Source organism: Macaca mulatta, chromosome 1, assembly GCF_049350105.2.
Source record: "Macaca mulatta isolate MMU2019108-1 chromosome 1, T2T-MMU8v2.0, whole genome shotgun sequence".
Lineage (NCBI taxonomy): Eukaryota > Metazoa > Chordata > Mammalia > Primates > Cercopithecidae > Macaca > Macaca mulatta.
In genome coordinates, this window is record NC_133406.1 from 12661420 (window position 1) to 12684001 (window position 22582).

Consider the following 22582-nt stretch of genomic DNA (forward strand, 5'->3'; position numbering starts at 1 on the left):
CGCTGAGGAGGAAACAGAGACCCTGAGACCTGAAGCCACTTGCTGAGGCCACTCACAGCCTTTTTGGACAGAAAAGAAAGGACACTCTAATGGTGTCATTTCAGGGAGCAGGGAGAAGGGTCTGGGATAGTAGGGGGAGAAGAGGAGGAGAGCTTTGGCCAAACTCTGGACAGGTTGGCCCTGGGGATCTCCCTACAATTATCCACTACCATGAGAACTGCTGGGGAGACCCACGTTAGTGCATGCTGGGCAGGCCTACCCCTCCATGGTGACCAGGATGCCAGGTGCCCCTGCCATCTCTGAAACTAGTCAGATCTGATTATCCCCAACCTCACCCCATCCCACCCCTCGTCTCTGGGTTGTCAGCAGACTACAAGGTAGAGGCAACACTGTGACAACCAGCAGCCTGGCCTCCATAAAGGAACACAGGGCCCAGGTGAGGTGGGTGGCTCCCACCTGTAATCCCAGCACTTTGGGAGGCCAAGGCAGGTGGATCACCTGAAGTCAGGAGTTCAAGACCAGCTTGACCAACACGGTGAAACCCCGCCTCTACTAAAAATACAAAATTAGCCGGGTGTGGTGGTGGGCACCTATAATCCCAGCTACTTGGAAGGCTGAGGGAGGAGAATCGCTTGAACCTGGGAGGCGGAGGTTGCAGGAGCCAAGATGGCGCCATTGCACTTCAGCCTGGGCAACAAGAGTGAAACTCTGTCTCAAAAAAAAAAAAAAAAAAAAAAAAGGAACAGAGCCCTGCTGACCACCCAGTAGGAGAGGTTATGGAAGGCTAGTGTAGTGTCTAGCCACCCCTATGGTCTGCACCATGCCTAAAGCATAAGTGTATGGGTTATCAAAGATAGCTTTTTTACTTTGCTTTTGGGCCTAACAAGCATCCCTCACACCTTTGTCTAGCCACAGAACATTCTTTCCTAGACAAAGTGGTTTGGGCAAAATCCACTGTGTGACCCCGTCTCAAGGCTCAGACCTGGCCAATGTCTTCCATCCTCCCGACGACAATAGTTGACTTAAGGATGACCACATGACCTGAACTGCCCCAGTCACAATCATCTCTAAAATTGTGCTATCCGTGCTGGCAGAAAGGCTCCCTCTTCCTCCACCACCTTGAGAACACCATCTAAAGCAGGAGGCGCTAGGAATCATCTTTCCCTCCACGGGGGTGGGGGTGGGGGAAGCATCCTGCCCAAGAATGGAGCCAACATGGAACAAGACAGAGCCATGAGACTGAGAGACTCAACCTGACAGCCTCATTTAGTTGCTTGGATTCAGCAGGGTCCAAAGACCCCAAAGTCAGTGAGTTCCCACTTTTTTTTTTTTTTTTTTGAGACGGAGTTTCGCTCTTGCTTCCCAGGCTGGCGTGCAGTGGTGCAATCTTGGCTCACTGCAACCTCCACCTCCCGGGTTCAAGAGATTCTCCTGCCTTAGCCTCCTGAGTAGCTGGGATTATAGGCGCCTGCCACCATGCCCAGCTAATTTTTATATTTTTAATAGAGATGGGGCTTCATCATGTTTACCAGGCTGGTCTCGAACTCCTGACCTCAGGCGATCCACCTGCCTCGGCCTCCCAAAGTGCAGGGATTACAGGTGTGAGCCACTGCACCTGGCCAGTTCCCACTTTTTAAACAAATTAGTGTTAGATTTCTCTCCCTTTGCAACCCAGAGTCCCGACTATCTTCATTTGATTCCTGTTAAAAACACCACAGGAATTTAATGCATAATGTGTTATGGAATAATTTACATTTTTTAATAAGAAAATTCATTTCTATTGCAAGGTTAAAAGATACGATTTTAAAAAAGAAAGAAGAATTAATTTCTGAGATAATCATGTCACAAGTCACGAGCTAATCTATGGGCATGTTTCTGCTTTACAATTTAAATAATGAAAAATTACGTCATAATATTAAAATCATCACACGTTCAAGTAGCTATTTTAACTGTACATACCTTTAGGGAGTTCCGTATCTTGAACGGGATATTTGTCTGACTGCAGAAACCAACAAAAGAGGAGAGTTATTTTTAAATGCCATGTAAGATCAAAGTGAAAAGAAAGCTTTGTCTTGGGAAAGTTATGACTTCGATTAAAAACTTGAACATGTTTAGCCTCAAACTTATCAACTAGCCTCATCCATTGATTGTATTTATTCTCAGCTGACAGGAATGAAAGCAAGGTTGACAAGAGGTTAATGCTGGAACATGAAACACAGTAAGCTTTCCAAATTTCCACAGCTTGGACCACAAAACTACACTTCCTCTCTTTTGTGCAGTGCTAGCCTCCAGCAGCTGACAACTGAGGGGCATTTGTTGTCATGAATTCTGAGGACAGACGCCTTTCTCTCGCCGTTTCTGCAACAGTCATTGGGTCACCCGTTCTGGGCAGTACTCATCTATTGCAGAGCTCTGGCCTGGGTTGACTGAGACAGGATGATTCAAAAGATCCTTTTCTTACTGATTGCACAAAGCTCTAAAATTCAGCACAGTTCCTCAGTGTATCAGTTGAGAGTAATACTGTTACAGGAATTCAAAATAGCAAATGTTCTCACAATCACATATATTTCTTTTCATTTATTCATACTTCCATGCAGGTATCTAAAGTTCCGGAAACTTATTTCAGACTAAACAATGTAGCCATTTCTGAAACCGTCCATAAGGGGAATGAAAAGGAGCCTAATTTCCCAACCCTGTCCCCTAACCCCTGCTCGGCTCCCAACTCCACTCAGCCCCTGTCCTTCAGCCTGAACAAAATTACACCTCAACAATTTCCTGTAGGTCTCACCCATGTCTTCCTCTGAGAGAGGAGAGAAAGAAAGAAATGGAGAATCGAGGGTTTTGTTTTAAATGCCTTTCCTTGGAGTTTCTTTGGAGCTGGGCAATAAAGTTTCAGAACTTCTAGAAGCCTCCAACCTCAACCTCTCCTAACAAAAATAAATTAGTAAATAAAAGTTAATCACAAAGAATAGTCCTACAGTACTACCCCAGATCAAATTAGTTCTCATCATTCTATTCCCAAGACTGTGGAACACAAATCTGTACTAGAACATTTATCACTCTGTTTTAAAAAGAGGCTAGGCGCGGTGGCTCATGCCTGTAATCCTAGCACTTTGGGAGGCAGAGGCAGGCGGATCACCTGAGGTCAGAAGTTCGAGATCAGCCTGGCCAACATGGTGAAACCCTATCTCTACTAAAAATACAAAGATTAGCTGGGCATGGTGGCTCATGCCTGTAATCCCAGCTGCTCAGGAGGCTGAGGCACGAGAATTGCTTGAACCCGGGAGGTGGAGGTTGCAGTGAGCTGAGATCGTGCCATCGCACTCCAGCCTGTGCAACAGAGCAAGAGCTGGTCTAAAAAAAAAAAAAAAAAGTACTTATCTATTTCCTCAGATAGACTGAGTTTTTCCAGAGATGGAACTACAATCTGTGCATCCCCAGATTGTAACATAGTTTTAAGCAAACATCCACTGAAAGTCTGCATGGAAGACGGCACAAGCTGCTTGGAGCAAGCACAAAGCTCCTAGAGAGATTGACACTGGAGCTGGGCCTAGAGAATGGCCAAGAATTGGATGAACTGAGACGCAGCAGCAAAGTAGTTGCAGGTGGCAGGCATGGCAGGAGCAGGGACCAGGTGGCTGGAAGAGCTGAGGGTACAGAACTGAAACAGTTTGTTGGAGGTGGAGAGAGGAAGGTGGGATTAGATGAGAAATGATGAACCCAGTTTCCAAGAAAGACCAAGAAAGATAAGCAAAGGGATTTAGGTAGGATGCCCTTCTAGGTTCTCATGAAACTTGCTACCTGCCTTGCACCTCATGCACTTTGCATAAGGGAAGATGGTTCAACACAGTCTTGCAAGAAGTCAGACAAGCAGGCAATGACAATTCTCTGAGATAGCAAATAGGGATTGGGCTACGGAAAAGGGAGCACCTAAAGGTCCCAAGGCAAAGAAGGCTTCGTAGATCAGGGGGACACTTGAAGTGAGATGGGAAGAAGCACAGGAGTTCATTAGGTAAGGATGCAGGGAGATTTTCCTTGCCAGAGGGAACAGCATTATTGCTACCCTGGGAGGGTGGAAGGGCATGGCGTATGAAGAAGCACCACACAGCCACACAGGGCTGGGTCATCAGGCGAGCATTGGATGCTGAGGTAAGGCCGTGGAGGACCTCATCTCCCACGTCAAGGGGTATATACTAAATCCTGTACCCAGCGGGAATGCTGCGGGTTGGATTCTGTCTCCCAAACCAGATGTGTTGAAGTCCTCATCCCCAGTTCCTCAGAATATGACTTTATTTGCAAATAAGATAGTTGTAGAGGTAATTAGTTAAGTTATGAAGAAGGCAGGCCCTTGACCCAATATGATCAGTATCTTTAAAAGAAGAGATGAGGGCAGGGCGCGGTGGCTCACGCCTGTAATCCCAGCACTTTGGGAGGCCAAGGCGGGTGGATCACCTGAGATCAGGAGTACAAGACCAGCCCAGCCAACATGGTGAAACCCCATCTCTATGAAAAATACAAAAAATTAGCCAGGCCTGGTGGCAGGCGCCTGTAATCCCAGCTACTTGGGAGGCTGAGGCAGGAGAATCACTTGAACCCGGGTGGCGGAGGTTGCAGTGAGCTGTTGCATATTGCACTCCAGCCTAGGCGACAAGAGCAAAACTCAATCTCAAAAAAAAAAAAAAAAAAAAACCAAGAAGAAGAAGAGACAAGACACAAACACCCCAGGAGAAGATGGCCGTGTGCTAACAAAGTGAGAGAACGCAGTGATGCTCTATAAGCTGAGGAGCTTCCACGATGGCTGGCAACCACTACAAGCTAGAAGAGCCAAGGAAAGATTCTTTCCTGTGGGTCTCAGAGGGAGCATGGCTCTGAGGACGCCTTGATTTCAAGCTTCCAGCCTCCAGAACCATGAGCAAACACATTTCTGTTGTTTAAGCTGCCCAGTCTGTGGTATTTTATTGCAACAGCCCTAAGAAATTAGTACCAGGGACACTTTGGAAAGATCACTTTGTCCCCATCATGGAGAAGTAATTAGAGGTAGCCAAGCCCCAAGGTGAGCACAAGGAGATGACTCTAAGGGAGGGAAAGAAAACCTGCTATCAGGAAGTGAGCAGGATACCAGGGAGACCCGGATAGTCACAGGTGGGGGCAGCGGCAAGGGAAAGAAGGCAAACTGAATAACACGTTATAGAAACCAAACGTAGCAAGCTCCTCCAAAGACATAGGAGCCATGGCCACAGGGTTGTTCTTCGTTTCATTTTGATGAGAGTGAAGAGACTGAAAATTTTTCATAGGAATTTCCAGCAGGTATCAAAGCCTGACCCCCTATGCTGTCCACAATTTACCAAGCCAGGGGTAATTAAAGGACAGGAAATTAAACACCTCAGGTCCTCAAGACACCTAAGATTTAAAGACATTTAGTTGAATTATATGAAGTGTATTTTATGTCTCTGTAACTAAATTAGTTAACCAAAACTTTTTATGAGTTGGTAGATCCCATCCTTCGAGGATCTGGAACAGAAGGAATATGTCCTACACAATATGCCCATCACATATGCTGTGCTGTCAGAGGGCACTGCTTTGGCCCTGAGCAAGAGGCAGGGCTGGGCAGGAGAACAGGGCTCCGGTCTAGGTGGCTACACACTTCCATTAACTGTCCTTTCTGCATCTGTAGGATAGGGATACCTGCCCCACCATCTCAAGGGATGGTTGGGAGGCTGAAAAATAATGATGGCAGCCATAAAAAAGAATAAAATTCTTTCCTTTGGCCGTTCACAGTGGCTCATGCCTGTTATTCCAGCACTTTGGGAGGCTGAGGCGGGTGGATCATGAGGTCAGGAGATCGAGACCATCCTGGCTAACACGGTGAAACCCCATGTCTACTAAAAATACAAAAAAATTATCCAGGAGTGGTGGTGGGCGCCTGTAGTCCCAGCTACTCGGGAAGCTGAGGCAGGAGAATGGCGTGAACCCAGGAGGCAGAACTTGCAGTGAGCCGAGATCACGCCACTGCACTCCAGCCTGGGTGACAGAGCGAGACTCCATCTCAAAAAAAAAAAAAAAAAAAAAAATTCTGTCCTTTGCAGCAACATGGATGCCGCTGGAAGCCATCATCCCAAGTGAAATAACTGAGAAACAGAAAATCAAATACTGCATGTTCTCACTTATAAGTGGGAGCTAAAGAATAGGTACACATGGACATAAAGATGGAAATAACAGACACTGGGGACTCCAAAAGGGGGGAGGGTGGAAAGGGGGCTCAGGGTTGCAAAATTACCTATTAGGTACAGCATTCACTATTTGGGTGATGGATTTACAAGAAGCCCAAACCTAACCATTATGCTGTGTATCCACGTAACAAACGTGAGTATGTACCCATGGAATCTGAAATTAAAATGATGATAATAATAATAAAACCATTAAATGAATTCTAAAAAACCAATATGTGTGAAATCTTTGGGTAACCTTAAAGCAATAGCCTCAGAATGGTTATGGGAGGATGGGGAGAGGATGAGGCTCAGAAGCCAGCTGCTAGGATTAAACGCCCTAACTGAGGTAAATCCAGTAGCATGTGTCCATCTGGCATCCAGGCTGCTCCATTACCAAACCAGTAGTATTAAAAACAGGCCAGTGAAACCTCGTCTCTACTAAAAATACAAAAAATTGGCCAGGCGTGGTGGCGGCCGACTGTAGTCTCAGCTACTCAGTAGGCTGAGGCAGGAGAATGACGTGAACCCGGGAAGCAGAGCTTGCAGTGAGCCGAGTTCGTGCCACCGCACTCCAGTCCGGGCGGCAGGGCAAGACTCCGTCTCAAAAAAAAAAAAAAAAAAAAAAACAGGCAAGTAGGCCGGGCACGGTGGCTCACACACATCTGTAATCCCAGCACTTTGGGAGGCTGAGGCGGGGGCGGATCAGCTGAGGTCAGGAGTTCGAGACCAGCCTGGTCAACCTGGTGAAACCCCGACTCTACTAAAAAGAAAAAATAATAATACAAAAATTAGCCAGGCATGGTGGCACACGCCTGTGGTCCCAGCTACTCAGGAGGCTGAGGCAGGAGAATCGCTTGAACCTGGGAGACAGAGATTGCAGTGAGCTGAGATTACGCCACTGCACTCCAGCCTGGGTGACAGAGCAAGACTCCGTCTAAAAAACAATAGTAATAAAATATAAAATAAAAAAAAAGGCAAGTAGACAAAGCCTTCACATAATTTAATATCACCTACAACATGTGCAAAACAAGAACAGAATCTAATGCCATTTTTAGCCAACCCAAAGTTTATTATTATCACATACACCAGATAAAGCAGTTTATCTTAGAAAAATCTTACTTTGGGCTTTCTGATGCACATGTAAATACAGAGTAATAAAAATATAAAGAAGTAACAAAGAAGAAAAGCAAAACAATAATTATCACCATTAGTGTAAAATTTGTAACCTACCGTGTTAAAGGACAAAGTGCTAGGGTCTGTGTCTTCCACTGGTTCCTGTGCCATATGATCTGTAAAAGAAACAAACACAGAACAAAAACAAATAGAGCACCTTTGCTTTCATTTAAAACCACAAATTAGTCCTTTGATAACTGTCTCTTACAGAGGCAAGTAATTTTACTTAGGCTGAAGAAAACTTTACTTTTTTTTTTTTTTTTTTTAGAAATAGGGTCGGCCGGGCACGGTGGTTCATGCCTGTAATCCCAGCACTTTGGAAGGCCGAGGTGGGTGGATCACCTGAGGTCAGGAGTTCAAGACCAGCCTGGCCAACATGGTGAAACCCCGTCTCTACTAAAAAATAAAATAAAATAAAAATATAAAAATTAGCCTGGCGTGGTGATGGGCACCTGCAATCCCAGCTACCCGGGAGGCTGAGGCAGGAGAACTGCTTGAACCCAGGAATCGGAGGTTGCAGTGAGCCGACACAGTGCCACTGTACTCCAGCCTAGGAGACAGAGTGAGACTCTATCTCAAAAAAAAAAAGAAAGAAAAGAAAGAAAAAAGAAATAGGGTCTTGCTCTGTAGCCCAGGCTGGAGTACAGTCAGTGGCACAATCATAGCTCACTATAACCTCGAGCTCCCGGCTTCAAGCAATCCTCCCTCAGCCTCCCAAAGCACTGGGATTACAGGCATGAGACACTGCACCCGGCCTGAAAGCCTTACTTCCAATTATTAGTTGAGACAAAATAAGGAGGAACAGATTCAGATTGCATCAACAAAGAGATTAATAAAAAGAAACTATAGGCTAGATGCAGTGGCTCATGCCTGTAATCCCAGCACTTTGGGAGGCCAAGCCAGGCTGATCACCTGAGGTCAGGAGTTTGAGATCAGCCTGGTCCAACACAGGGAAACCCCATCTCTACTAAAAATACAAAAATTAGCCCGGCACAGTGGTGTGCACCTATAGTCCCAGCTACTTAGAAGGCTGAGGCACGAGAATTGCTTGAACCTGGGAGGTGGAGGTTGCAGTGAGCTGAGATCACACAACTGCACTCCAGCCTGGGCGACAGAGTAAAACTCCATCTCAAAAAAAAAAAAATTAATTAATTAATTAAAAATATTAAAAAATAACTATATAAAAAACCCCACCATATTTTGGAACAGGTTAACTATAAATATCTTCAAATACCCAGAGTTACAAACAACCACAAACTATACAGGCATGATATTAATGACCCTCTTGCCTACTGCATTTGACACTACCTTCAGCAGGAATTATTCCATTCTGAATCTACTTCTTTCCTGATTTCCTGTTCTGCTGCAACTCATTTTTATTAATCTTCTGAATGTTGTTTACGTGAGCCAATCAAGCAAAAAACTTACAGTTTTTTAAATCAAAAATAAACTTGATTTCTCAATATTTCATTTCTGATACTTTACCACTTGTTGCATTTAAGGAATTTAATGGGGAAATACATAAAAAGGCACAGACCTCAGTCAGAACCTAATTAGTACAAATTAGAAAAGTTTCCAACCTCCAAAATGCTTTGTAAGACATCTGCCAGAGAGCTGTCTCAATAAATAATCAAACCTATTTGCATGGGATCCTCTAGATTTGTGCAGTGCACAACCTGCAGTACCCTAAGTGGCAGTCATGGGCCCGCCAAGCGTCAACGTTCACTTTTGATCCAAATCCTCATTAAGCATATATTGCAGACTAGGAATTAGATCCTGGGAATGCCTTTGGGTATCCAAATAAGCACACCAGGACAATTTGTCAAGATAATAATTCGTGTGTGTTCTTCCTAGGTGTTTCCCTGCTGAGAATGTGTCTGAACTTTCCGTAATTTCTTCACCCTGCAGGTGTGGATAATGCCCAAAGAAGCTTCGAGAAGGCAACATCTCTTTGTTTTATGACAGCCTCCGGTCACTGAAGAGAAGTGGGGATGAATGGAGAGAGCCTCCGGCAGTGCCTCCCATGAGCAGGGCACAGACATATGCAGAGCACGAAGGAGGCAAGACTGCATCAGAGACAGCACAGAGCAGCCTAACCCCCGGGGACCGCGGCCTAGCCCCAGCAAAGAGACCTGTGCCCTGTGTCCAGCACAGAAACAGAGGGCTGCTGGGTCTCAAGGGACTTCTCAGGCCTGGACCATGAGACAGCAATGCCTCCCTGATGCGCTAAAAATTTGAGGTCCTTTCCTAGTTTTCCCAGCACCCCACGAACCCCTCAGATTACTGGGCGGCCCTGAGGGACAGGGCCCCAATTCTGACTGAAGTGGGATTTCCTGCCAGTCCAGGGCAATACACACTCAGACTTGGATTTAAATGGATAGAAAGAAAATGAAAAACAAATTGTGCTACTAACGCCTCTCGGAGATGGCAGAACTCTTACCGCCCAAGCAACAAGTAATGACACAGAGCCCTTAGTGCTAAGGCAGTGGCAGTGCAGGACAACCAGGGGACACACAGAACCAGCACTCGAAGCCTGGGGAGCTCCCGGAGAGAGGAGGAGGGGCGGGAGAAGAGCCTGCAGAGGGCCTGAGGGCTGAGTGTAGAAGGATGAGTTGACGTGGTAGAGAGGGAAAAGCATTCCAGGAAGAGGGAATAGCACAGGCGTAGAGAAGACAGAGAACATGACACATTAATGTACAATCACAGGGCAGACCATGTATATGACGGTGGTCCCATAAAGATTAGATCACTATCTTCTCACCCTACCTTTTCCATGTTGAGATATGTTTAGACACACAAACAGCACTGCATTACAACTGCCTACTGTATTCAGGATGGTCCCATGCTGTGCAGGTATGCAGCCCAGGAGCAGTGGGCTGCACCATACAGCCCAGGAGTGTTGTAGGTTACACCATGAAGGTTTGTATAAGTGCACTCTGTGATGCTCACACAACTATGAAACCATCTAGTGACGCATTTCTCACAGTGTATCCCTGTTGTTAAGTGACATATGACGATACTTCAAATGAGTCCTTATAGCCAGACACACGTGCATTCAGTTTTCCAGTTTTTCCTTCCCATCCTTCTCACACGCTGGTTCCTAGCTGGGGAGGGGGTGGTAGAAGCCACCACAAAATAGCCCAGAGTCCCTTCTCCCTCGTCCTGTCACAGCCTAGTCTCACATATTTCATCTTCACTGAAGTGTACTGGAGGACATGCTTTAAAATGCCATCCTGCTAGGAGTGTGGCTTGTTAATAGGCATCAACACAGTGAAATTTCAGGTAAATGGGTTTGGAGTGCTGAGGCTGGGGTGAGGCTGGGGGCTTTTAAATGCCCCTGACACCATCCTCTGCAAACAATGCCCGCTGTGTCCAGGACAAGTTAATCTTGTTTCCCACAGGAAAATTAGAATGAGCAGAAAAAAAGAGAGAAAGAAAGAAAGAAAGAAAGAGAAAGAAAGAAAGAAAGAAAGAAAGAAAGAAAGAAAGAAAGAAAGAAAGAAAGAAAGAAAGAAAGAAAGAAAGAAAGAAAGAAAAACATAAAAGAGGAAAATGCAGTAGATCGCTGGGAAAGGCAGAGCCACAAAAAAAGCATCACTGAGGACACACACAGGACAGTTAAAAGCAAGGAAGGACCGGTCCTCACTGGCACATCACTAAGAGCTGGCAGTCTGGCCTTGAACAAATCTAGTGCTGTGGCCTTGGACAAGCCTAGAGGTGTGACCTTGGAGAAGTCACGTAAGCTTTCTAAGCCTCGGGCTCTTCCTCTGCACCATGAGGAGTCCTGGGTCTCTGGATCCCACACTCAGCTTACTACCATTATTCTGGATTTGGGAACCACCTGGGTAGGTGAATTTCAACTCCCCTCAGACTCTGACCGAGTTCTGTGAGATCCTGGGGCCTGCGTTGGAGGGTTATGAAGCTAACAAGATAGAGACAGAAGACAACATAGGCTTGGAGGCACAAAGTCTCTTGCTTTGGCTGACATCTCAGAATAAATGGAACTTAAGAAGACAAAGACACAGAGAATTTAGGTTTTTTTGTTTTCTGAAGCACAACAATGAAGTGAGAGGGGAACGGGGAAAGGCACTACTTTTAGAACAGGTATTAGAGGCATTTTCAGGTCTTTTTTAAAAAATTAATTAGTTAATTTTTTTTTTCTTTTGAGATGGGGTCTCACTCTGTCGCCCAGGCTGGAGTGCAGTGGCGTGATCTCGGCTCACTGCAACCTCCGCCTCCTGAGTTCAAGCGATTCTCCTGCCTCAGCCTCCTGAGTAGCTGGGATTACAGGCACCCACCACCACGACTGATACATGTTTGCATTTTTAGTAGAGACAGGGTTTCCCCATGTTGGACCAGGCTGGTCTCAAACTCCTGACTTCAGATGATCCACCCGCCTCAGCCTCCCAAAGTGCTGGGATTACAGGTATAAGCCACTGCGCCCAGCATTTTTTTTTTTTTTTTTTTTGGAGATGGTGTCTCGCAGTGTCACTCAGGCTGGAGGGCTGTGGTGTGATCACTGCTTACTGCAGCCCCAACCTCCCAAGCACAAGCAATCCTCCCACCTCAGCTTCCCAAGTAGCTGGGACCACAGGCACACATCACCACACCCAGCTAATTTATGGGGGATTTTGTCTTTGTTTTTTGTAGAGACAGGGTCTCGCTATGTTGCCCAGGCTAGTCAGGTCTTTTATTATTTTCCTTCTTGTGGTTCTGACTTTATCAACCTTTGCCTTATATTAAGCTGTGGATTAAGTTCTTACATACGTGTTATTGCCATAAATGCTCACAGACCCAGGCCCACGGTGGCGCCCCATGCACTCTATCTGGTACTGCACCTTCTCCCTGGCCTGTTTGAGATCACGCCAGACTCCTTTTGTTCTCACAGGTCCAGATGGGTGTGTGTACCAGGGAAGTTATTCCCAGGAGAGCAGAGCCGGGTTATTTGAGACTGATCCAGATGTGGAAAGTTGCCCTAAGGTCTTTCTTAGGGCCTTGGAGTTGCATGTTTACAATACTATTAAGTATAAAATCAAATCATTTATCTAGAAGCTTTAAAATGTTTGTTTTTCCCAGCTCCCGCCTAACAGCAGGCTGAGCCTTCAGGCAAGGCTCTGATATCTGATGGGACATGGCTCAGAGGAGCCCCAAACAGAAGCGGGGCTAGAGCCCGGCGGAGACAAGACCAGTGGCTTTGCCAGGCCCGGGTGCAGGATCCGTCCCCTGCTCGTGGCTGCCATCTTATGCCGGGCTGTGTTTTTCTGCCAAAGCTGCCTGGGCTCCCCTGGGTCGGTGACTCTGCACAAGGCTCAGATCACCTCAAATTAGCTGGTAACTGACTGATGGGGATATCTCTGCCGGCAGTAAGATTGAGGTTTAACTCCCTCAAGCATATTCTGGAAAGTTCCTCAAAAGGCATGAGAGAAACCTGGTGAACTGATGCATCAGGGCTGGCGAGGGCACCTGGCCTGGCTCACAGAGGCTGCAGGTGAGAGCAGGCAGGGCAGGCTGCACCCTCATTTTCTTTCTGTGGGCCCTAAATGCCTAACTTAAACCTCAGGAGGTGAACAGAGCACCTCTACATCCCCTTCCTGCTTTAAAAGTCCATGAGTGGTGAGTAGTAGTAGCCATAAGGGTCAAAGAGCACCTCCAAGCTGAAAGTTCACAATTAAACTTTCAAAGCTCTCACTTTGAAAAGTTCGAAAAGCTGTCCAGGCGTGGTGGCTCATGTCTGTAATCCCAGCACTTTGGAAGGCCAGGGCGGGTGGATCACTTGAAGTCAGGAGTTCGAGACCTGGCCAACCTGGTGAAACCCCATCTCTACTAAAAATACAAAAATTAGCCAGGCATAGTGGCGCATGCCTGTAATCCCAGCTACTAGAGAGGCTGAGGCAGGAAAATCGCTTGAACCTGGGAGGTGGAGGTTTCGGTGAGCCAAGATCTCACCACTGCACTCCAGCCTGGGCAATAGAGTGAGACTCTGTCTCAAAAAAAAAGAAAATAAAAGAAAAGTTTGAAAAGCTTAAAAGCTTCCCTAGTGTCTGCTCTGCATGGCACGGCTTACTCACAGTCTCAGCTAAGCCTTACAGTAACCCCGAGGAAGGCATTAGACATCCCCTTTTCACACATTGAGTACCCAAGATCATAGGGTGGGTGGTAAGTGGAAAAGCCAGAATTTGTATCTGGGACTTTTTGGCTTCATAATCTGCCTGTTTTCCAGTATAATCAGGTTCTAGAAGTGCCTCATGGCCAGATGTGGTGGCTGACATCTGTAGTCCCAGCACTTTGGGAAGCCAAGGTGGGAGGATTGCTTGAGTTCAGGATGCTTGAGAACAGCCTGGGCAACATAGTGAGACCCCATCTCTACTTATTTAAAATAATAAAAAATAAAATAAAAATTTTGAGATAGGGTTTCACTCTCTCACCCAGGCTGGAGTGCAGTTGCTTAATCACAGCTCAGTGCAGCCTCCACCTCCTGGGCTCAAGCAATCCTCCCACCTCCTCCTGAGTAGCTAGGACTACAGGCATGCGCTGTCACATCTGGCTAATTTATTTTTATTTTTGTAGAGATGGGGGTCTCACTATGTTACCCAGACTGGTTTCAAACTCCTGAACCTGCCTTGGCTTCCCAAGGATTATAGGCATGAGCCACCATGCCTGGCCAATAAAATAAAATTTAAAATAGAAGTGGGCTGGGCACGGTGGCTCATGCCTGTAATCCCAGCACTTCGGGAGGCCGAGACGGGCGGATTACGAGGTCAGGAGATCGAGACCATTCTGGCTAACACAGTGAAACCCCATCTCTACTAAAAAATACAAAAACTAGCCTGGTGAGGTGGCGGGCGCCTGTAGTCCCAGCTACTCAGGAGGCTGAGGCAGGAGAATAGATAGCATAAACCCGGGAGGTGGAGCTTGCAGTGAGCTGAGATCTGGCCACTGCACTCCAGCTTGGGTGACAGAGCGAGACTCCATCTCAAAAAAAAAATAAAAATAAAAAAACTAACTGGGCATGGTGATGGATGCCTGTAATCTCAGCTACTCAGGAAGCTGAGGCAGGAGAATCGCTTGAACCCGGGAGGTAGAGCTTGCAGTGAGCTGAGACTGCACTATCACACTCCAGCCTGGGCAACAAGAGTGAAACTTCGTCTCAAAATAAAACAGAAGTGGTTCATGCACTGACCACCTGACAGACTCTCTTGAGAAGGTGAGTGTCTGTGTGTCCCATTTCCCCTTTTTATATGGGCACCAATCATATTGCTTTAGAGCCCACTTTGATGACTTCATTTTGACTTGGTTACCGCTGGAAAAACTCTGTTTCCAAAGAAAGTTAAATTCTGAGGTACTGGGAATTCTGACTTCAACATATCTTTTTAGAGGGACACAATTCAACCCCTAACAGTTCACACTCCGCCCCCTGCCCATCCTTTCCACATGCAGAATCTATTTGCCTCCTCCCGACATCCCCAAAAGCATTAATCATTCCAGCATCCACTCTAAATCCCAAATCTCATCACTCATCTTCAACTCAAAGACTCAAATCTCATCATCTACCAAATCAGAGCCTTTTCAGGAATGCTAGGAAACAGGTACTGTATGCAACAGCCTCTCCAGAAAGAATCCTCAGCACATAACCCGAAACAGACACTGGGGAGGTGGCCGAGGACTGCACTGCCGCATTCTGACATCAGATAGTGGTGAATGGTTCCTAGAGATGGTTTCTCAAAGGAAGTTCAAACATCTCTAAAGATGTCCTTTCAGAGAAAACAAAGAAGGAAGTATGTCAGGACTTCCTGGGGTTCCCAAGCATCCTGAGCCAGAAAAACGCAGTCACTGTGCTTTCTAGTGAAGAATTACAGGCAATTCTTCGAACGTGTGATTGCAGGATTAATTTCTTTCTCATTTGTTATTTGTTTTGTACCATAGCTTTTTTTTTTTTTTTTTTTTTTTTTAGACATTCTTGCTCTGTCACCCAGGCTGGAGTGCAGTAGTGCGATCCCAGCTCACAGCAACCTCTGCCTCCTGAGTTCAAGTGATTCTCCTGCCTCAGCCTCCCCTATAGCTGAGATCACAGGTGCCTACCACCATGCCCGGCTAATTTTTGTATTTTTGTTAGACATGGGGTTTCGCCATGTTGGCCAGCCTGGTTCTGGAACTCCTGACCTCATGCGATCCACCTGCCTCAGCCCCTAAAGTGCTGAGATTATAGGCGTGAGCCACCACTCCCAGCCCATAACTTTTCTTTTGACTGCTATTGTCATTATTGGATATAAAAAAGGCTTGGAGGTGGGGCGTGGTGGCTCACTCCTGTAATCCCAGCACTTTGGGAGGCAGAGGCAGGCAGATTGCTTGAGCTCAGGAAATTGCTTAGGCAACATGGCGAGACTCCATCTCTACTCACAACACACACACACACACACAAAAGTCAGGTGTGGTGGTATGAGCCTGTGGTCCCAGCTACTCAGGAGGCTGAGGTGGGAGGATTGCTTGAGCCCAGGAGATGGAAGTTGCAATGAGCCAAGATCGCATCACTGCATTCCAGCCTGATTGCAGAGCGATACAAAAAAACAAAAGGAAGAGAAATGAATTGAGAATTGGGAAAACCCACACGGAGGAGAAAGAGAGGGCAGAAGGAGCAGAGAAGGGAAAACCACAGATTGCCATCCCTCTCTTTGGTGTATCTGCAGAAAGAATTGGCTGGTCCAGCTTTGCATATATGAGTGCTCCAGGAAGTGGTTTACCCTTTAGTCCTGGGTACTGCCCCCAATGCCATGGGAGGGTAGGTTGCCACCTTGGACCCATCGAAGCCCACAGGAGGGGCTGTGGGAGGTGAAGTGCCACCACTGGGGCCGTCCTGAGTTGGTGGCCCAGGGCCGGGGTTCCCCCAGGGAACAGCCCTGTGCTGTGGAGTCTCAGAACAAAGGGAGAATGTGCTCTCTTGCAGTGCTCTGTGGCCATTGGCACTTGCCTTACTGTAACGAAGCAAGGAATTGTGCCACCTTTGACCCAGACCTTCAAAGCCCGGTTGTTTGTTTCTGTCTTTAAAATCTATCTGTATGAACAATCAAGAATAACCAGATTTTACACACATTTGACAGACATATCTGGCTCATCCAGTGCGAGACTGTTTCTTAGTGGAAGAGACACAGGGTGATAGCTACACTGTAACCACCATCATTGTTTTCCTTCCATGTGACTGTGAGTCTTGTGAATTTTCTCAATGTAAAAAGTCACTTTTAAAATTAACTCATGGCCAGGGCATGGTGGCTCACGCCTATAATCCCAGCACTTTGGGAAGCTGAGGCAGGCAGATCACTTGAGGTCAGGGGTTCCAGACCAGCCTGGCCAACATGGTGAAATCCTATCTCTACTGAAAAAGAAATACAAAAATTAGCCGGGTGTGGTGGCACACCCCTGTAATCCGAGCTACTTGGGAGGCTGAGGTAGGAGAATCGCTTGAACCCAGGAGGTGGAGGTTGCAGTGAGCCAAGCTCACACCATTGCACTCCAGCCTGGGCGACAGAGTGAGACTCTGTCTCAAAAATAAATAAATAAGTAAGTAATAAAAAATAAATAAAACTAACTCATAATATAGTATAATCATATACATACTTTTGTTATATGCATGTGGATATACAAAACATCTTACTTTAACTTTACAAAGAAAACTTGGTTAATACGGCTAACTCGATGAATAAGTTCCTAAAATGCCAATGTGGGAAGAGCTTTTTTTCCCCCCAACTCTTTAAAGGGCCTGTGGTTAAATTTTATAATCTTCCTTCACTCACTCAGGCGGTATGCCCAGGGCTTACTATGTGCGGAGTACTGTGCTGAGTGTCAGGGAGAGCTACCACACAGACATGGCCTCTGGCCACGAGTTTATGGCCTACTGGAAATAGCCACAGTGGCCAAATCATCACAGCTAGAAATGGTGACAGGTGCCAGAAATGAAAGGTACAGGGTTTGCTGAGCGTGTATAACATCGGGCTGGATCTGGGTGACCTATGAGCTGAAATCTGGAGGTTAAGTAGAAGGAGACGGGTGAATGAAGGATGGGGTGACGGTTGGAATGCAGGGGGCCTTCCAGGCCGCAGGAACAAAATTTGTAGAGGCCAGGAGGTGTGAGGGTGCAAGAGGCTTCAAGGAAATGAAGGGAGGCAGCACAGCCGTGTGCAGAGAGCAGGGGTCAAGCTAGGTGTCAGGTGAGGCAGGCGAAGGAATAGGTAGGGATTGATTGTACAGAGTGTGGAAGCCTCAAGGACTGAGGATCTGTCGGAAAGTGTTGGAAAGCCAGCACCGGATTCAAAGTCAGCACAGAAAAATGGCAGAATCTGATTTGTTTTTAAAAGATGACTGGCTGAGCACAGTGGTTCACAACAGTAATCCCAGCACTCTGGGAGGCCAAGGTGGGTGGATCACTTGAGGTCAGGAGTTCGAGACCAGTCTAAAAATACAAAAAATTAGCCAGGCGTGGTGGTGTGTACCTGTAATACCAGTTACTTGGGAGGCTGAGACAGGAGAATCTCTTGAACCCGGGAGGCAGAGGTTGCAGTGAGTGGGGATCATGCCACTGCACTCCAGCCTGGGTGACAGAGTGAGGCTCCGTCTTGAAAAATAATCATAATAAAAATAAAATAAAAGATGACCCTGGCCACCTTTTGCAGAATACGTTACCAGAAGGCAAGAGTGGGTGTGAAAACCTAAGTTGGAACGGTGTGAAAACACCAGGTGGGAGAGGAAGGTGGGAAATCAGGCAAGAGAGTATGGTAACTTGGTCTGGGGTAAAGCGAGCTCAAGATATGGGCACCATCTATGGTTTCATTACAGAAATAGGAGTAAGGGGGTGTCTCCTGTGGGCTGCAGAAATGAAACAATATGTTAGGAAGGGGAAATTGGGGTGTGTGTATGCCTGTGTTTAAATGGAGGAGTGCTCATTTTATAGACAGAATAGAGTCCCAGAGTGGGAATGGACATTTGGATCATCTTTCGGATGGTCAAATATGTTCTTCGGCATCCTCTGCCAACTGGTGGGGAGCTCTCACCCTCAGGAGGCCTCCTTTCTCTTTGTGGGAAGCCCAAATCCATCTCTCTCTAAAGTTTTCACCGACAGGTTTGGGTTCTACCTCTTAAAGTCAAAGAGACAGATTATTTCCACATGACTCCCTCTTATCATCATATCCTCCGTCCATCATATCCTCTACTCCTCCACATGTTCTGGGATTTTGAAATCCCTTTGTTCCACGTTGCCCATTTGTTCCAGGTTGTGCGCATCCATTTTGGCTGGACCAGGCAGACTAAGAATACCATCTTGGGAAATCTGGAACCTGTAGCTTTTTTTTTTTTTTTTTTTTTTTTTTGAGATACAGGTTTTTGCTCTGTCGCCCAGGCTGGAGTGCAGTGGCTCAATCACAGCTTACTGAAGCCTCGACCTCCTGGACTCAAGCAATCCTCCTGCCTCAGCCTCCCGAGTAGCTGGGACAATAGGCATGCACTGCCACATTTGGCTAATTTTTCTATTTTTTGTAGAGTCAGTGTCTCACTATGTTGCCAAGGCTGATCTCAAACTCCTGGCCTGAAGCAATCCTCTTGCCTCAGCCTCCCAAAGTGCTGGCATTACAGGCCGGAGCCACTGCACCCAACCACTGAGCTTTTTATACACTGTGGTCACTGCTGAGCTGTTTTCCAACCCCTATCTTACCTGGTAGTGTCGATTTAGGGGGGGCCCAAGTAGATTTTACATTTTATCTCTATTCAGTGTGTCTCTCTCAAGATCTTTTTGAATCCCCCACCACATACACCTGCAATGATCATTTAATGAGATCTGAGGCCACTGTTAGTGAAATCTAGCCGAAAACATCCCTGGGCACCTTGTCAATTCGGTTCTCAGAAGAGGAGATGGATGCTAGGGTAGGAGTGGAGTGGGATGGGGCGGTACGAGGGTTTCTCCCTTTGTTTCCCCTTCTATTTTTTCAAATAACAGGTATGGGGATGGGGAATAATATCTAGACAATGTATTTATTTTCTGCATCCAATTGATAAAATGTTTACCAAACCCCACTTTAAAAAAAAAAAAGGTAGATCTTTCTTTGAAGTTTCCAAGAAACGCCCCCAAACCCAGCCATCACAATGCCAACTTAGTTGTTGGGTGTAGTATTCTGACCACCTGCAGACACACTGTCTTATTCTAACTGCTGAAGCCACAATTTAAGGATGGAACATTCAAACTCGGCCCCTGCCCAAGCTCAAGAAATGAAATAAGAAACGCGTTTATCTAGACGGTTATATCAGGTTCTACGTAACTCTCTTCAGTGTTTCCAACCTCAACGAAACCAAGTAAAGCTCCAGTGTACTCCGAGGGATAGATCATTCATTCACTTGTGTGTTCAAGAAACACCCACGGAGGTCACCGTCTAGGTTATAGGAGAGCGCAAAGAGAGAACTCCAGGAAAGTGAGGTCTGGGACGGATTTTAGATTCACATGAGAGAAAAGAGAAAAATCTCCACTCTGACCTCGGGTACCAACACACAGTATTTTAAAATAGAGACAGAACTAGAGGCCATTCTAATCACAGATGGGATCCCACAGGTGGGATCTGCCTCTCCATTCTGCGGAAACTATCTGATGAAATAGCTCCGAGGGCCAATGTTTAGACAGACAAAACCATTTCATCCAAGTGCACTGGGGGTGAGGAAGAGGAGTAATGAGAAGGCATGTGAGCGGAGAGAAAAGAAAAAGCCCGGGAGGGGAAAACGAAATCCACCCCCTTGCGCTCATTTCTGCCAGAGGTTTGCAGGACGTGTCTCAACCTGGCATCCCGAGTCCAGAACAAAAGCCACGGGGGATGCGGCGTGGGCAGGGGGAAGGCGCTCAGTGGGTGACGCGGGGCAAGGGCCGTGGCGAGCGCGGGAGGGGCGGTCAGCAGCCGCTCGCGAGGTTGGACTAGGAGCCCCGTGAGACCCCGGGTCTGGCGCCTGGGTTGGGGGTGGTTCCCGGGCGTCCTTCGGGGGTCGCCAAGGCCCGGCCTCGATAGCCCTGCGGCTGCTGCGAGCGTCTCCCGAGCTCCCGCCCCGCGGTGCCCGCTCCAGGTGCGGGCGCGGCGCTGTGTCCCTTTACCTGCGCGGAGAGGGTCGTCCGGTGAAGCCATGGGGGCGGGCTAGGGGCAAACGAGTGTCCAAGCGGGGCTGGCCGGCCTCCGGGGGTGAAAACTCCTGCGGTTCCGACGCGCCTGCAGCAAACCGCGGCTCTGCGCGCCCCTGCCCTCCTCCGCCTTCCCCCCCGCCTCCTTCTTCTCCTCCTTCGCTTCTTCCACGAGCTCACTTCCTGCTTTGGCAATCAGCAAAGCCCCTTCGCTGCGCGTCCCTCGGTACCTCCCTCCCGAGGCGCGGGGCGGGAGCCGGGGTGCCGCGACCCGGGGCGGGGACGCAAGGCGGGGCCGCGAGTGTCCCGGGCGTCCCCAACGCCCGGAGCGCGCGTCCTGCCCGGTGCCCACGTCCCCCTGGGCGCGTCCTAGCGGGGGGCTGACACGACTGCCGCCCGGACAGACCGCGGGAGAAGGACTGGCCTTAAGAAACGGCTGCAGTCGCGGGTCGCTTTCCCGGCTCCCTAATCACGCCCTCAGCTGAGACACCAGAACTCCCCTTACACAGGCCTGGGCCGAGATGCCCGCCGGCGAGCTGATATTTAGACAATTTCCTGATCTTTAAGCAGACTCTGCCGCTGCATGATGGCACACGCTGGTACTTTCCATTTTGATTTTTCTTTGGCATTAGTTACTATATGACCTCCAGGGTGAGTGCTGCACAAAAGGAGTGAAAACAAGTGGCCCGAAACACACTCACAGCCTCCCTAGAAAAAACAGCTTCGGGTTCTCTCGGAAAGGATGGCTTCAAATATTTAAAATATTACGTTTAAGTGGGGTTTTATACCCATTACTTAAGGGGGAACACGTTGGAATTGGTTATGAAGAATATATTTAAGATTGCTACATTTTAACTAAAACTATCATCCATCATAAGTCTATTATAGGAAGGCGACGGGCATTTTAAATTAAATAGGAATCTTTGAAGAGCTCTAATCTTTCTCTGCCTTCGCACATAAGAACAGAAAGATAAAAGTTGGCTCGAAAAAGATAATAACACATTATTTAGTGTATAATATATCCGAAAATTATCATAAATAAGCAACCTCTGGCTAAAAACTCAGCTCTGAGAAATCCAGGAAGACAGCAAATGCCCACATACCGTCTTGGTGACCAGGAGCTTTAGTGCCTCTCCCCATCTGTTTCGTCTTCCTGAGGCCCATGGCAGTCTTGAGCTTGGCTTCTTATTCTCTGGAGTTTGCCATGGAAGAAGCAAGAGGTTCCAAGAAGATGCTCGCTGGTTGTCTAGCCAGAGACAAACCTTCTAGATGAAAGCTCTCTGGGGGAATTTGTGGGTGGGAGGATAAACTTCCTTTTGGTCTGCCTTCGGATAGGAAGGGAAATTTTTTTAAAGGGTATTTTATCTTAGAATCGATTTGGAGGTTTGTTTGTGGTTCTTTCTGTACTTCTCATGAAGATGGAATTATTCTGACGTTGGCCGTCAGGAAACACTAAGTGAGCTTGTTAGCAGCCCAACTTCAAGCATTGCTCTAGAGCTGGTTTGCTTTTTGAAACTCTGAACTGTAATTCATCTTTTTATCATTCCCATTCTGCATTATATCAAATAGAAGATGGGCGGTATATTTTAAGTTTGTTTGTTTGTTTGTTTGTTTTTAAGGAAGATTGACTAGTTATGCAGGTTACTATTCCCTTTCATTTTCCTTTCCTTGTGCCTCCTTTCCTATGAATTGCAACGATCCCTATCATTACCTTTATTTTTCCCATGTGCTTTGCGAACTATAAAGTATGATACAAATGGGTGCTATTGTTGTTTTGCACTTTACAAAAAAAGTAATTTAAAACTGATTCTCATTCACCAGAGTTCCCATACAATCAATTTGCTGTCATAATATGTCCTTCGACTTTTATTTCTCTTGCTGTCCAAGAGTGTTTTAAACCTTACTGTTGAAAATAGACATTTTTGGGTTGGGCGTAGTGGCTTACACCTGTAATCCCAGCACTTTGGGAGGCCGAGGCAGGCAGATCATCTGAGGTCAGGAGTTCGAGGCCAGCCTGGCCAATGTGATGAAACCCTGCCTCTACTAAAAATACAAAAAAACTTAG

The 22582-nt window shown here is 47.0% G+C and overlaps 1 protein-coding gene across 2 annotated transcripts in view; it reads right to left on the minus strand.

Moving 5' to 3' along the window:
* EDARADD (EDAR associated death domain) overlaps window positions 1-21851 on the minus strand; it is an 86529-nt gene extending 64678 nt beyond the window's left edge. Inside the window, exons 1-3 of one of the 2 annotated variants that reach the window (XM_001099801.5) lie at window positions 21621-21851; window positions 7440-7498; window positions 1960-1999 (exon numbers count right to left, since the gene is read on the minus strand). In XM_001099801.5, the coding sequence (XP_001099801.3) occupies window positions 1960-1999; window positions 7440-7498; window positions 21621-21681 (160 nt within the window). In that variant the 5' untranslated portion in view covers window positions 21682-21851. Of the gene's footprint in view, window positions 1-1959; window positions 2000-7439; window positions 7499-20493; window positions 21147-21620 lie in introns of those variants that run through there. The other variant, XM_015126982.3, reaches the window with a different exon arrangement.
* Between the last annotated feature and the right edge of the window lie 731 nt (window positions 21852-22582).